This window comes from Parasteatoda tepidariorum, chromosome 4 (assembly GCF_043381705.1).
Source record: "Parasteatoda tepidariorum isolate YZ-2023 chromosome 4, CAS_Ptep_4.0, whole genome shotgun sequence".
Classification (NCBI taxonomy): domain Eukaryota; kingdom Metazoa; phylum Arthropoda; class Arachnida; order Araneae; family Theridiidae; genus Parasteatoda; species Parasteatoda tepidariorum.
In genome coordinates, this window is record NC_092207.1 from 23,501,841 (window position 1) to 23,515,959 (window position 14,119).

The 14,119-nt window shown below is 27.2% G+C and overlaps 1 protein-coding gene across 1 annotated transcript in view; it reads left to right on the plus strand.

Moving 5' to 3' along the window:
• LOC107447425 (mitotic checkpoint protein Bub3) overlaps positions 1–11,673 on the plus strand; it is a 28,679-nt gene extending 17,006 nt beyond the window's left edge. Inside the window, exons 5-6 of the mRNA XM_043053323.2 lie at positions 6,452–6,635; positions 8,896–11,673. Coding sequence (XP_042909257.1) covers positions 6,452–6,635; positions 8,896–9,275 — 564 coding nt within the window. The 3' untranslated portion in view covers positions 9,276–11,673. The remainder of the gene's footprint in view (positions 1–6,451; positions 6,636–8,895) is intronic.
• The last annotated feature ends 2,446 nt before the right edge of the window (positions 11,674–14,119 follow it).

Here is a 14,119-nt window from a genome sequence, read left to right on the forward strand (position 1 = left end):
TTGTACACAAATACATTTGTGCATGAACGAAATATAACTTAACTAGATGCAATTTCTAAAATTTTGATGTAAAATGTATTTTACTGTTGTTTACTTTCTTGCTGTTAAAGATCTTGTTTTATTTTATTTAGAAACTTTATTACCCTTTTGCTTTTTCAAGTGGTAAAATTTTTTTTTGGTACATCTATTGTTCCAGCCTGCAAAAGGTTTATGGAATTAATTAATTTATAAAATCACTTATGTTTTAACCATGATTATAATCCAGTTGATCTATATCATCGAATTTTGCATCATATTTGTTTAATAATTTCGAAGATTGATCTTGGAATTTTGAAGCTCGTAGTTGAAGGTTATATTCTTATAGAGATATATTTAATCACGTGATCATGAGTGCCACTCTTCAGTCCTGGGGACTGAAATTAGTCTTGAGAGAAGATCAGTAGATTAAGTTTCATAAATTAATATCTCTTTCCTATTTGTTTTTATTATTAAAATCTCTGTTTTTCTTCAAAAATGTAACAAGTATTTTCTGTTAAATAAATATTACATTTTAATGCAAATATTGTTGATTTTCATAATTGCAAAATGATCAAGTAATGAGATAGCTCAGCAATGAAAGAATGAGATTGATTGAACATCAACGCCTGCTAGCTTAAAAAAAATTTGTACTATTGTATCTAAATTTTTTTTTCCTTCCCCCTAATGTTTTGAAATGCTGGCCAAAGTTAAATTGAGATTATTATTTTTTCTAAGAAAGAAATTTATAGAGATAGGACAAAAAATAAATAATGGTGAAGTTAAAAATAAATAGATACGTATGAAAAAATTAGTGGTTTGTTATTCAGTGATTGATGTAAAGAGATGTACAAGGTTAGCTGTTTTTTTTCTTCTTGTTTGCGGTAAAAGACATATTAATAGAATGAGAAAAAATTGGATAATTGATTTAATATATAAGCCCTTATGCATAGAAAGGTACATTTTGGAGTCTGTGAGCTATAAATCTCTGAAAATTATAGTAAACAACTGTAAATTGTGTTAATTAATCAAAAGAAAAAAGTTCAGTATTGAAATACTTTTAGAGTGGCACCAATGCATGATGTTTCAGATTAACTACGATTAACCCCTTAACGATCGGTTAATTTTCCAGAAAACTGTCATAAAAGTGCCGATTTTGCCAAATACACATATTTGATTTGTGGTGACATCTAGTTTAAAATAAACTATCTACAAAATCTTAAAAATATCCTGGTACTACCATCTGGTGTGTAAAATGAGAAATAAAATGTTTTCCAGGCGAAAGAAATGAATTAGTTTTATTCTTATTGGCGCGTTACTACTGAACACTCCAGCCCGGAAGTGAGAAATAGAGGACGAAATTTCACTTCGTCATTTTCACGGGAGCGAGAAGGATAACTATAACAAAAAAATTATATAATGCATTACGAATATTTGTTGTATCAGAGATATTTGCGTGTCTACGTCAAGACAGTTCATAAAATAAGCGAGCATTTGTTCTTGATTATTTATACCTAAGACTTTAATTTTAATTGTAAAATATATAAAGTGACTAATTATGGAACAGTTATTATTCTGCTGCTTTGTTCATTGACATATAATAGAGTTGTATAATATGAATATATAATTAATGATTCTTACTCTAACATAATTGAAGGCAATTTTAATTTATCACTTTTCGTAAGTTTAAAGGCAGAAAAGTAACCAAATTTTTTTAAATCATAAAATACTGATTAATTGTACCAATGTTGCTTAGTAGGGCAGATAAACAGTATTTGCGATTACATTTTATGAAGATATTTTATGATTATATAATTTATGTTGTGAGCTTCTCTATATTATACATTATTTATTTTAGGTATACACCATGGCAGTTTGTGGAGACAAACTCATTGTTGGAACAGCAGGGAGAAGGGTATTAATATATGAATTGAGGAACATGTCTTACGTACAGCAGCGGAGAGAATCCAGTTTAAAATACCAGACAAGATGTATTAGGTGCTTTCCNAAAAGTAATATTACTGATATATTTGCTATAAATCACATAACAGTATTTATTAAAAGAAATGAAATATTAATGTATATTCTCAGTAGTTTTAATTTGCTAAACCAGGTAGTTTTTCAAGTAATAATGTTCTCTTATGTGAACTGAGGAAAAATATAATAATTCCCGGCTTTATTTTTTCAATTGGTAATTTTTATTTTCACTAAATGTTAAGTATCAATGTAATCATTTATATAATAGTAGATTAGTACACAATTGTATGTCAACACATTATTTATTACCTTAAACTGTCTGGAATTTATTATTATAGAGTTGCGCTTGCGTAAAATTTACTATCGTGGAAATTCAGCTTTTTTGCCTTTTTGCTAATCTCATCCCTGCAATTGTCAAAAACAATGCCAAAAGGTTTTTTTCTTTTCTTTTTTGACATGACTGTTAAAACAAGATAAAACCGTCAATTGTCAAAAACTTCCCAACCCTGCCTAATTGTGCTATTTTTTTGAAGTGCGTAAAATATTTTTTGAGTGCTTGAAAAGTGCTTAAAAGGTGCTTATTTTTTGTTGAATAATTTGGCTATGCACCCTGAAAATTTTTGGATGTCAGCAGAAATAAGCAAATCACAAAATCATACTCATGTAAAGTCACTGCATCCCTGTTCATATTTTGTTCTCAATTTTACTGTATTAGTATTCTCCCTTTTTGGAATTTATAGATTAAATTCAAATAAGATTTATTTTCCTTTAGTGGTTAAAACTAGCTGTTCCCAATTTTTTTCAGCTATGGAACCTTAAATGATTGAATTTTTTTTTTGTTGGAACCTTTGAGACTTAATAAATTTCATTGGACACATAATTCAACAAATTTTTTTTAATCATTTAATTATTGAAATTAAAATATTCAATAATTATAATTTGATTAAATATATGGAAAACATTTAGTGAATGTTTTCAAAAGAATAAAATTTAAAAAAGAATGAAATTCAAAAGAAAGAAGAATAAAATTTTTTCATCCTATTCTCTTATCGTCTTAAATTTAGGCTTTTTGTCAGACTTGAATTCACAAGTCATGAGAGCCATCTTGTCTAGTTCTTAATTTGATGAAAACAAAATAAATGAGTTGAAATATGGTTTCCGTTTGAAATAAAATCGAAAAAAAGGTGAAAAGGAACATTGAAGATGGCTATAAAAGAAACTTGAATTTGGTTATTTTTGTTCAATTCGAATACTTATGCAATTATTCATAAATGCATATCCTTTTCATTATTCTTCAATCTTTATTTTTAGAAAAAACATTGATTTTAATTTGGAATTTTTTTTCCCTTACAAGTATTCCAATTAATAATTTCCTTAAAATAATGGAAATATTTTAGAAATAGATCATTAATTAGATATAAATTTAATTATAAGTTTTAAAAATTATAACTTATTAAAAATATCCTATCTCTTAGACTCCCTTAGACACTTCAAATATAACAAAGTTTTACACCATTTAGAAACTGCTGGTCTAAACTCTTGATCTCTGAAACTTCTTGAAGAAAATGTTTTCTAACCTTTCTCCTTCAAGCTTTTATTTTCATTTCGAAGTTGAAACTTTTCTAAGTGTTATTTTTCTTCTTCAAAATTTTCATATTTTTTGCATTTAAAAATAACTTTTGAAAATATTTTACTGTCGTATGTAAGCATTGTTCATATTACCTTTTTGTCAGCAAAAATAAGCCAATCACAATTTCTTCTTCCCATAGGTTTCTTCTGTAATCAGAGTTAGCAAAGTTTAGGACAGAATGGATTAATCCACGGTTTAAACCAGGGTTTAATCCGTCTTGTCCAAAACCCCTTTGTCTTAAACTGTCTAAAGCCCTTTTGCTCAAATTATGTCATAATTAAAAAAAAAAGGATTGTGAAAAATAAAATATTAATTTTTGAACCAGAAACAAAGTGAAGACAAGTTTTTGTTTTAGTAAAAAATGTATTATTTTTAATATTGCGAATTTATCCTTGTGCGAAAACTTAATTTATCAGTATTAAAAGCATATACAGTACAGAACCCGTTATCCGGAAATCAGAAAACCGGAAAACCAAAAAACCGGAACGAAATTCGATACATTTTCCCGCCATTTAAAAAAAAAAAAAATTTTTTTTTCCTCTTAAGATTTTAGGATTTTTCTTTCTTTTTTGAAAAATGTTTACCTTACCATCATTTTGGAAATAATTATTAGTGTATTACTTCATCATTTTTCTTCTTTTTAAGATTATTTCCTATTTTTTCTTTAGTTGGGTTTAACAATAAAAAAACGGCTTTTTGTAGCGATTCAGAAAACCGGAAAAATCAGTTATCCGGAATAGCGATGGTCCCGATCGTTCCGGATAATCGGTTCCCTACTGTACATTCATATTTAAGGGATAAGGTATTCACTTTTGTTCAATGAATTGTGGAGAGTCGAAAGTTATAAATCTTTTCCTGTTATATTATTTTCTTTTAATAAGTTTAAGCAAATTGTATAAAAAGTATCAAATATTTATTAATATAAGTAATTATTATGTGTTACACATATGGAATTTTTACCTTTTACCAATGTTCAAGTTTTTGGACACTTCAAAGCAGTTTAGGACAGTTTTCGTCAGTTTAGGACAATTTAAGACAGTTAAAGACAGTAAAATTATAAAATTAAATTAATAAACATGCTTTAAGAATTTGATCTAGTGACTTTTTTGAAGTTTTATTTATCTGTTTCATTTTTTTTTGTTCTTTAATCTAGTTTTTATTAAACTTTTTTTTAAGAATATTTTTTTCATAACTACATATTTACAAAGGTGCTATTTATTTCTCTTTGTTAATTATTATTAGTTAACATTACCAATATGACATTCTTTTTTTATTTACAATTATTCAACTGTTAGTTTTTGTTTCTAATATTAAAAGTAAATTTTATAAAAGAAAGATAATATTAAAATAAGTCAACTGGTTGTGTAGTTGTAATACTAATAGCAACTTTGACATTATTTTTAACATTAATTTTTTGTACACGAATACATTTGTGCATGGACAAAATATAATTTGACTAGATACAATTTCTGAAATTTTGATGTATAATGTATTATACTGTTGTTTACTTTCTTGCTGTTAAAGATCTTGTTTTATTTTATTTAGGAACTTTATTACCCTTTTACTTTTTCAAGTGGTAACATTTCTTTTATGGTACATCTATTGTTCCAGCCATTAGCAAAACATTCATGGAATTAATTTCTAAAATCACTTATGTTTTTACCATGATTGTAATCTAGTTGATCTATATCATCGAATTTTGCATCATATTTGTTTAATAATTTTGAAGATTGATCGCGAAATTTTAAAGCTCATAGTTGAAGGTTATATTCTTATAGAGATATATTTAATCACATGATCATGAGTGCCACTCTTCAGTCCTGGGGACTGAAATTTTTCTTGAGTGAAGATCAGTAGATTAATTTTCTTAAATTAATATCTTTTTTCTATTAACTTTTATTATTAAAATTTCTGTTTTTTCTCAAAAATGTAACAAGTATTTTCTGTTAAATAAATATTACATTTTAATGCAAGCATTGTTAATTTTCATAATTGCAAAATAATCAAGTAACGAGGTAGCTCAGCAATGAAAGAATGAGATTGATTGAACTTCAACTCCTGCTAGCTTAAACAAAATTTGTACTATTGTATTTAAATTTTTTTCTTCCCCCTAACGTTTTGAAATGCTGACCAAAGTTAAATTGAGATTATTTTTTTTTAAAAAGAAATTTATAGAGATAGGACAAAAAATAAATAATGGTGAAGTAAAAAATAAGTAAATATGTATAGCTTCATGAAAAAATTATTGGTTTGTTATTCAGTGATTGATGTAAAAAGATGTACAAGGTTAGCTGTTATTTTTATCTTGTTTGCTGTAAAAAATATATTAATAGAATGAGAAGAAATGGATAAATGCGAAATTTCACCTTGCATTTTTATGGGAGTGAGAAGGAAGGGGTTAACAATGACAAAAAAAATTATATACTGCATTAGGAATATTTATTGTATCAGAGAAATTTGTGTGTCTACACCAAGACAGTTCATAAAATAATGAGCGTTTATTCTTGACCAAAGACTTTCATTTTAATTGTAAAATATATAAAGTAACTTATTATGGAACAATTATTATTTTATTCATTGACATATAATAGAGTTGTATAATATGAATATGTAATTAATGATTCATGCTCAACATAATTGAAGGCATATTTAATTTATCACTTTTTGTAAGTTTAAAGGCAGAAAAGTTTCCAATTTTTTTTATCATAAATTGCTGATTAATTGTGCCAATGTAGTGTAGTAGGGCAGATAAAAAGTATCTGTAATTATATTTTATGATTATATAATTTATGTTGTGAGCTTCTCTATATTATACACTATTTATTTTAGGTATACACCATGGCAGTTTGTGGAGACAAACTCATCGTTGGAACAGCAGGGAGAAGGGTATTAATATATGAATTGAGGAACATGTCTTACGTACAGCAGCGGAGAGAATCCAGTTTAAAATACCAAACAAGATGTATTAGGTGCTTTCCTAACCAGCAAGGCTTTGTATTAAGTTCTATAGAAGGTATGCAAATTCATAATTTTACTGCTAATTAGCCTCTTTACTTGTTTTATATTCACATATATCATCTTCCTTCAGAGATCTCATTCTGTGTGATTTCTGTTTTGTTCAAAAATAATTATTAGAAATTTTTGATTTGAAGTAGTTATATTTTCGCTTACTACATGTTATAGCTTAACAGTTATTCAAATACCTTTTAGCCTTACAAAAGATGTTTGTCTATGTAACATTTTAACAGACTTTATGCTGAGAATATTGTAGATATTCAGTCAAGATAAACATACGAAGTTTTTCAACATGTTTAAAAAGACATACGTAATATTATTCTCCAAAACATAGATAATTTATATTTTTTGAATATCTAAAAAAAAAAAAAAAAAAAAAAAAAAAAAAAAAAAAAAAAAAAAAAAAAAAAAAAAAAAAAAAAANTTTCAACATGTTTAAAAAGACATATGTAATATTATTCTCCAAAGCGTAGATAATTTATATTTTTTGAATATCTAAAAAAAAAAAAAAAAAGAGTTATATTCTTTCCCTCAATCTTTCCAATTATGTATTTGTAGTTTCAATTGTTTCTTATCCAATCAATCCCAGTTGCAGCACCCGTCCTAAAAAAGAAAAGCATTTTTGTTATTATATAAAGTGCTTTAGGCAGTGCAATATTAACTAATATTTTCAAAATATTCAGGAGGGGCTTTCTGGTCTAGTACACTTCAAAAATTTATGCATTAAGAATTTTTTTGTGGCTATGTATTTCAATGTATGCATAAAGATTTTTCTGTGTTTGTGTATTTCAATGTAATCACTAAAATTTCTCAGTGTATTATCTAATGAAAATTCCAAAATTTGTTAAGTTCTTTTCTGGGGACAATGTTAAAGAACAAATAACTAAAATCTCACTGCTTGAAATAGTGTGGCTTATCACTATGTTGCCCCTAGCATTTCATATATAAAAATATATACTTTTCTTTTAAACAGTTTTCTTTTAAAATTTTCAGATGACATAAATGTTTTATTAATTATTTATTATAAATTATTTTATTAATGGTTATTTACTAATGTTTTATTTTTTTAAAAATTAACTAAAATGTTTTATCTTTATTGCGAAAACTTATCCTTGTGTTTATTAATAATGTAAGCTTCATTTATCAAAGGGTGCCAACTATTATGCTAGTGCTTTTTGAGAAATATTTTATGAAGTGGTAGATATTTAAATACTGAAGTTTTCGGAATTTTTGCTGTTAAAATGGCGTTTTATATAAACTTTCAAATCATTTGCATGTTGTGGTGGAGAAAACAACTTAAAAACAAATTTAAAAAGCAAAGATTAGCAAGCATTAAATTAGAAAGCATTAAAAAATTAACTTAGCTACAACTAGAGGAAATTTCTCCCAAATGAGCAAAAAGTTGGCAGTCATGTTTATGATATGATAATTTTTCTTGACATCAATTTGCCTTCTGTTAATTATTTTTGGCCATTTAATTTTCTTTTGAAATAATGGTCTTCAGAAGCAATTACTATTATTTAGAAAGGCATTCATTCCTCTAAGTGAATTGCTATATGTTCTTGTATTTTTTCTACAGTAAATGCTTTAAATAATTTTTTATATATTGAAAAAAAATGAAATTTTCATATTTTAATGAAATTTTTAGATCTATTGGACAGTGTGTGGAACAATTTTAATGAAATATACTCATATTTACTTCATTGGAAGGAAAATGTCTAAATTTTTTTGTATCTAATTTATTAAATTTTTTTTTTAATGTTTTAAGAAGGCCAGGATAGCCTGATTGGTAGGGTATTGCACTCACTTCCATGAAGTCGTAAGTTTGATCCCCGCCAACGGAGGACTGTCCTTGTAGTAAATGGTGACTGGTGCACGTTAAATCTGTCAATTCACAAAGTCCTTGTTCCTAGTACAAATCATACCTCTGGGGTGCTGAATTGGAGATTGATTGTTCTCTGGTTCAGGTCAAAATTACGCTCTGGAGATGAATGAATGGATGTACGAATGAGTTCTCTCTGTGAAGTGTGTCTGAGTGAAGTCATATTCTTGGCCATAGATGTCGCCACTGAAAAGCAAGAAACGCACCTTCTGCCCTAAATTCGCTTGATTTCACCAAGCAGGCTTGCTGGTATTACCGAGGCGCATTAGAAACAACAACAAATGTTTGAATTGAAAATACTTCTGTTTATTCTAAATTTGGTAATTTCTTTTGCATTGTAAAGTTTTTGTATAATTTTATGTTACATTTGTTTTAGGTCGTGTTGCTGTTGAATATTTTGATCCAAGTCCAGAAGTTCAAAAGAAAAAGTATGCTTTTAAGTGCCATCGGTTTAAAGAAAGCAGTGGAGTAGAATTAATATATCCTGTGAACACAATAGCTTTTCATGAAAACTATAATACATTTGCTACTGGTGGATCTGATGGATTTGTGAATATTTGGGATGGATTTAACAAAAAGCGACTTTGCCAATTTCATCGCTATCCAACCCATATTTCTTCTCTATCATTCAGTCCTGATGGTACGACAATAGCTATCGCATCATCTTTCATTTTTGAAAATGACAATATTAAAGATCCACCTCCAGATGCTATTTATATTAGAACTGTAACAGACCAAGAAACAAAACCCAAATAATTTGTTTCTATTACATTTTCATGAATTTCATTGTAAACAAAAACCATTGTAATTCTTTTAAATAGTAAAGTTTACTTTTAAGATTATTTTGTATTAAGTTCTCTTGTCAATAGTTATCTTGATGCTAGTTTTTAACCTTTGGTTACTAAAAAGCTTAACCAGTGTTATTCTGTAACTAAACTCATAGACTACAAATTGAAAACTAATTATTTCCTTCCTTTATGTTGAATAAACTGGAGTGAAAGGGAACTGCTCTTAAATTTTTATTATAATATAGATTAATGACAAAATTAAATATTTACAATCTTGAAAGAAGTGTTATGCAATCTGGTACAATTTGGGAGTATATTTAACAAATGTTTAGTTTAGGATTAAACTGAAAAGATTTCCCTTTAAAATTTACTATTTATATTAAAAATGTTTCAGATCAAGAAACAGAATCTAAATAATTTGATGTAATTCTTTTTTTCTTCTTTTCACCGTGGCATTTGCTTTAAAGAACTTTTTATCAGGTTATCTGTTAACAATCATTAATTCATTTGTTAAATAAGGAGTGCTTCTGCTCGAATTTATGCACAAATCATTGAGTTAATTCCAAAAAAAAAAAGAAAAAGATGTTTAAAATTTATGAATAGTTAATAAGAATTAATAGAATAAATTATCTGGGTTATATTTCTAGAATTTATAAATTGTTTTTAATAGTCTAAGAACAGTTGTTTTTTGTTGTTTAGTTGAACATGACATATTTATGAATGATAGGAAATTATCTTGGATTATTATTATTCAATAAAATTAAAAAAAAAAAACTCAAGAACTAAATTTTACAAATGGTTTGCAGTGATCAAAGTATGCAATAGTTTGTTCAGAAGAAAAAAATGAAAATTAAAAATAAACAAATTCAGGCAAAAATCATGAAAATAAAATTCAAATATTTTTTTTATAAATCAGTCTAAAATTGTATAAATGCAAATGTTTAGTTTCTTCTATGAATTTTATGTTATCAAGTGTTTATGCTGAAAAAAAAGCTGCTTCATACTTTTTTTTAATTTATTTAAAAAAAAAAATTTGATTTTCAATCATGATGTTTAGATTTTTTGGCTTTCATTTTTCGACAATTCAAAATATATGATTCTACGAGTATATGAAATGTCAGCATTTTATAGAATGCCTTCTGTACAAAGAAATTGGATGTCTGAAATTGGACTTGTGCTACTCTGTAGGAATCTATCATTGAACAAACTGCCAAAATTCTTAGAAACTAAATAAATAAATTGATTAAATAGATAGATAAATAAATAAAATACTTGAATTATATAAAATATTTATGCAAAATAGTTATCTAGGCTTGTGCAACTGGGAATGTCATATATTTTGTGTGTGATCCATGTTAACTCACTTGTTGCCCACGTTAACTTACTGGGAATTGATACAACACTCTACAAAAAGAACCCCTTTTATCATATGGGGAAACTAGTTTGGGATATTAAAAAGGCATGTCAAAATGTGTCCCATGAGAATTAAATGATTATAATTTCTGATAATTGCTCTGTAATGCATGCTATGTAAATTACTTTCAACTGGCAGAGAAAATCTAGGTTCTACTCCCAAAATATTATTCTTTAAAATTTTTTTTGTATAAAAACATGTTGAATGTTAAAGAGTTCATTAAACCCTTCAAGAGGATTAATAATTTTTCCAAAGTAATATAAAGTTTTCTGGTTAGAAAAGCATTTAGGTTAAAATGCTTGAAAGTACTTTTAAATTAAAGTGCTGAAAGAAATTCTGTAGGCATATATGTTATGGTGAAAACCTGAAGTTTGGTAAATTCTAGGTTTTATCACACTGATTTTTCTGAAAGTCTGAAGTATGTTTTAATATGATTCCATTTCTGCATTTTATCAAGTCTTTGTGATAAAACCTAGGGGTTTCCAAGTCGCTTTAGTGAAACCGAAATTTTACAGGTAAAGCTTCAGCTTTAACAGTTGTAATTCTGAAAACCCAAAGTCTGGTTAATCCTCGGTTGTACCAATAAAACTTAGCTTTTACCAAAGTGACTTCTTAAAAGTTTGAAGTGCGCTTTAATATGATTCCATTTCGGCCTTTTACCAATTTTTTTCAGGCTTTTACAGTAGCATATATGTATGTCCTAAGTAAAATATTTAGTATTTCTTCATTAAATACTGTGTTTTTCTCTTCATATAATGTATGTTCTGTTTAACATGTTTTCATTGTTTATTAATAAATCTAAATTTTTTTGTGGTGAAAACATTTTATTTTTTAATCAGAATAAATCTGTTTTGTGAATATCATCTTTTTACACCTTTAAGATATTTTAAAATTTTCTACTATGTATGTAATATATTTCACTTAAACTTCTCAATAAAGCAATTTATTTTAATATATTTTGTCAATTCTTTTAATTAAAAATACTGCTCTATTAAAATCTTCTGTCTCAGCCAAGGCATGTCATACCATTTATTAGTTTTTCATACCATTTATTAGTTTTTCATACCATTTATTAGTTATTTTCATTTTTCGAAATCCTTCTAAATTTTTTCTCGCTGAGATTATGGCGGGATTAGCAGATTTGACCAAAACACATTTACTATTATCGTTCTATTTTGCTTTCCTAAAAATTGCAGGTATTAAGTTTTTAGAATAATTAGCTAATATGAATGGTGTGATAGAAAGTCAGTTTTTACAGTTAACGAAATTTACAGTTTTTACATGAAAGCTATTGTATAAACAAACGAAAAATTCTGTTTTTTTTTTTTAAATTTAATTTTTCAAGAAACTGAAATGCTATACTTTGATTGATGGTGATTTTAACAATTTTTTAAAAACATTTAGTATTTTTTTTTTCCATCTGAAATGTTAAATTTTTTTATTCTGCCATAAATGTAAGCATTTTAAATAATCATATTTGATGTGCATGTTTTTTTAAAATTAAGTTGACTGAAAGTTTGATTGGCAATGAAAACAGTCCCAAAAGTCGACTGCAAATTTTTTAAAATTATTACCGTGTATATAATATTCAACTACAATTTTTCTCCAGAGAGAGAGAGATTTACTCAGAAAAATTGTCCTATACCCAGTCTTATTTTGTGTAGTATTATATTATCTGAATAAAGCTAAACAACATAAAGTTAGGAAGAAAAGAAAAAAAAAGAATCTAGAAAATTTATAGCAGACCGAAAATTTATACCTAAACCCAAAATTCATAGCTCACAGTATATCCTCACTTCATTTGGATTTCAAAATCTTTTATACACTACGGTAATTTGTTCAAAAACTGGAATGCACCATATAATCTTGGGTTACAATGATCATTAGTGGTGAAGAAATATTTGACTAGCCATGATTCTTTTTCTGGAAGAAGAATTTGTATTTATACTTTGTACTAACTATTTGTATATTCTACTATTTGCGACATTTGTTCAGTTTCGATAAAAACATAAAAATTAATAATTTTATTTATGAGAAATAAAATATAAATTAAATATATTTACTTTATTTTACTTCTTTTGAACTACATGTATAATTTTTCAATGATGAAAGAATTTTTTTGTTGTCTAAGACATCTGAAAATGGCTGGCTTGATAATTCCTTCAACTTCTATCTAAATTTCTTTTTGCAAGTTGGATTAAAAAGCTTAGAAATTGCAATCTATCTAAACTTGAAAAGATGCACGACTCTTTAATTGCTTCAACTTTTACTCCAAACAATTGCATAAAAATATAACAACTTGCATTACATTGACGTAGATTCCATTGCATGTTTAATAAAAAAAAGGCTGTATTTTGTTTTTTATTTGAAGAATTAGAGACCGTCTAGCAAATATAGATACGGTCGACTTCGTTTATAACGCGAACGCAGAGAACGTTTCCCTTTAAATTAGGGTGTTCATTAAGCTCTAGTCGGCCGAAATTAGTGCAAATAAAAACCATAATGTGCAGTGAAAAGCTATTAATGTTTATTACTTATTTATTTATAATTTCTGTATACAGATTAGAATAGCATTTAAGTTTTTTTTGGAGGGGGGTGGGGGTATTTTTTTGCAGGATTGAACATTGACAGTTGTTTGATTCAAGTAACACGAACCCGCATGAGATATATTTTTCATACCTTTTAATTCTAGAAAAGTAACTTCGAAAAAAAATTCTGATCTGGATGTGTTAAATGTTTCTTCCCCATCATTGTAAAATTCTCCGTTTTACAAACGCCAGAAACAGGCTCACAGATATAGAATTTATGTAGCTGGTATAGCATTGATTCATTGGTTTGCTCAGCAACTTCTTCAGATAGTTCTGGGAGTTGGCACTGCAAGACATATGAGAAACTTTTCATGGTATCTCTCTGTTTACCTCCTTACAATCGTTGAACTAAAGGATGTTTTTAAACCTCACGGAAGCGAATGACATTCCCTCAAACAGTCAAATTCTTTTTCTTGACAGCTTTTATAAAATAAAATTCAAGAAATTTGGGAAAAACCCCTCGATGAATCAGAGTTATTCTCGAAATAAAGAGGTTTTATGACGCAAATCTTTTTATACTTGATAGCAATCATTAATTAATATATATATTCCTCGATTGTTAAATCCAGGATTCGCGATCGCAACGCTCGAGTACGCCGTCTAGCGGGAGCCTGTAAATATCGGACATTAATTTATCACGTTTTCATTTAGTTCCATCGAAGTCATTGACTGAATCAGACGCCATTTTTTAGCAGCAAATAAGAAACAAAATTTCCCTAAGGAAAAGGCCGAAGAACTTGAAAAAAATCTCCAGAATATTAGTAAATCTTTCAGGAACAGAACACGCCAAACATTTGAAGAAAAATTCCT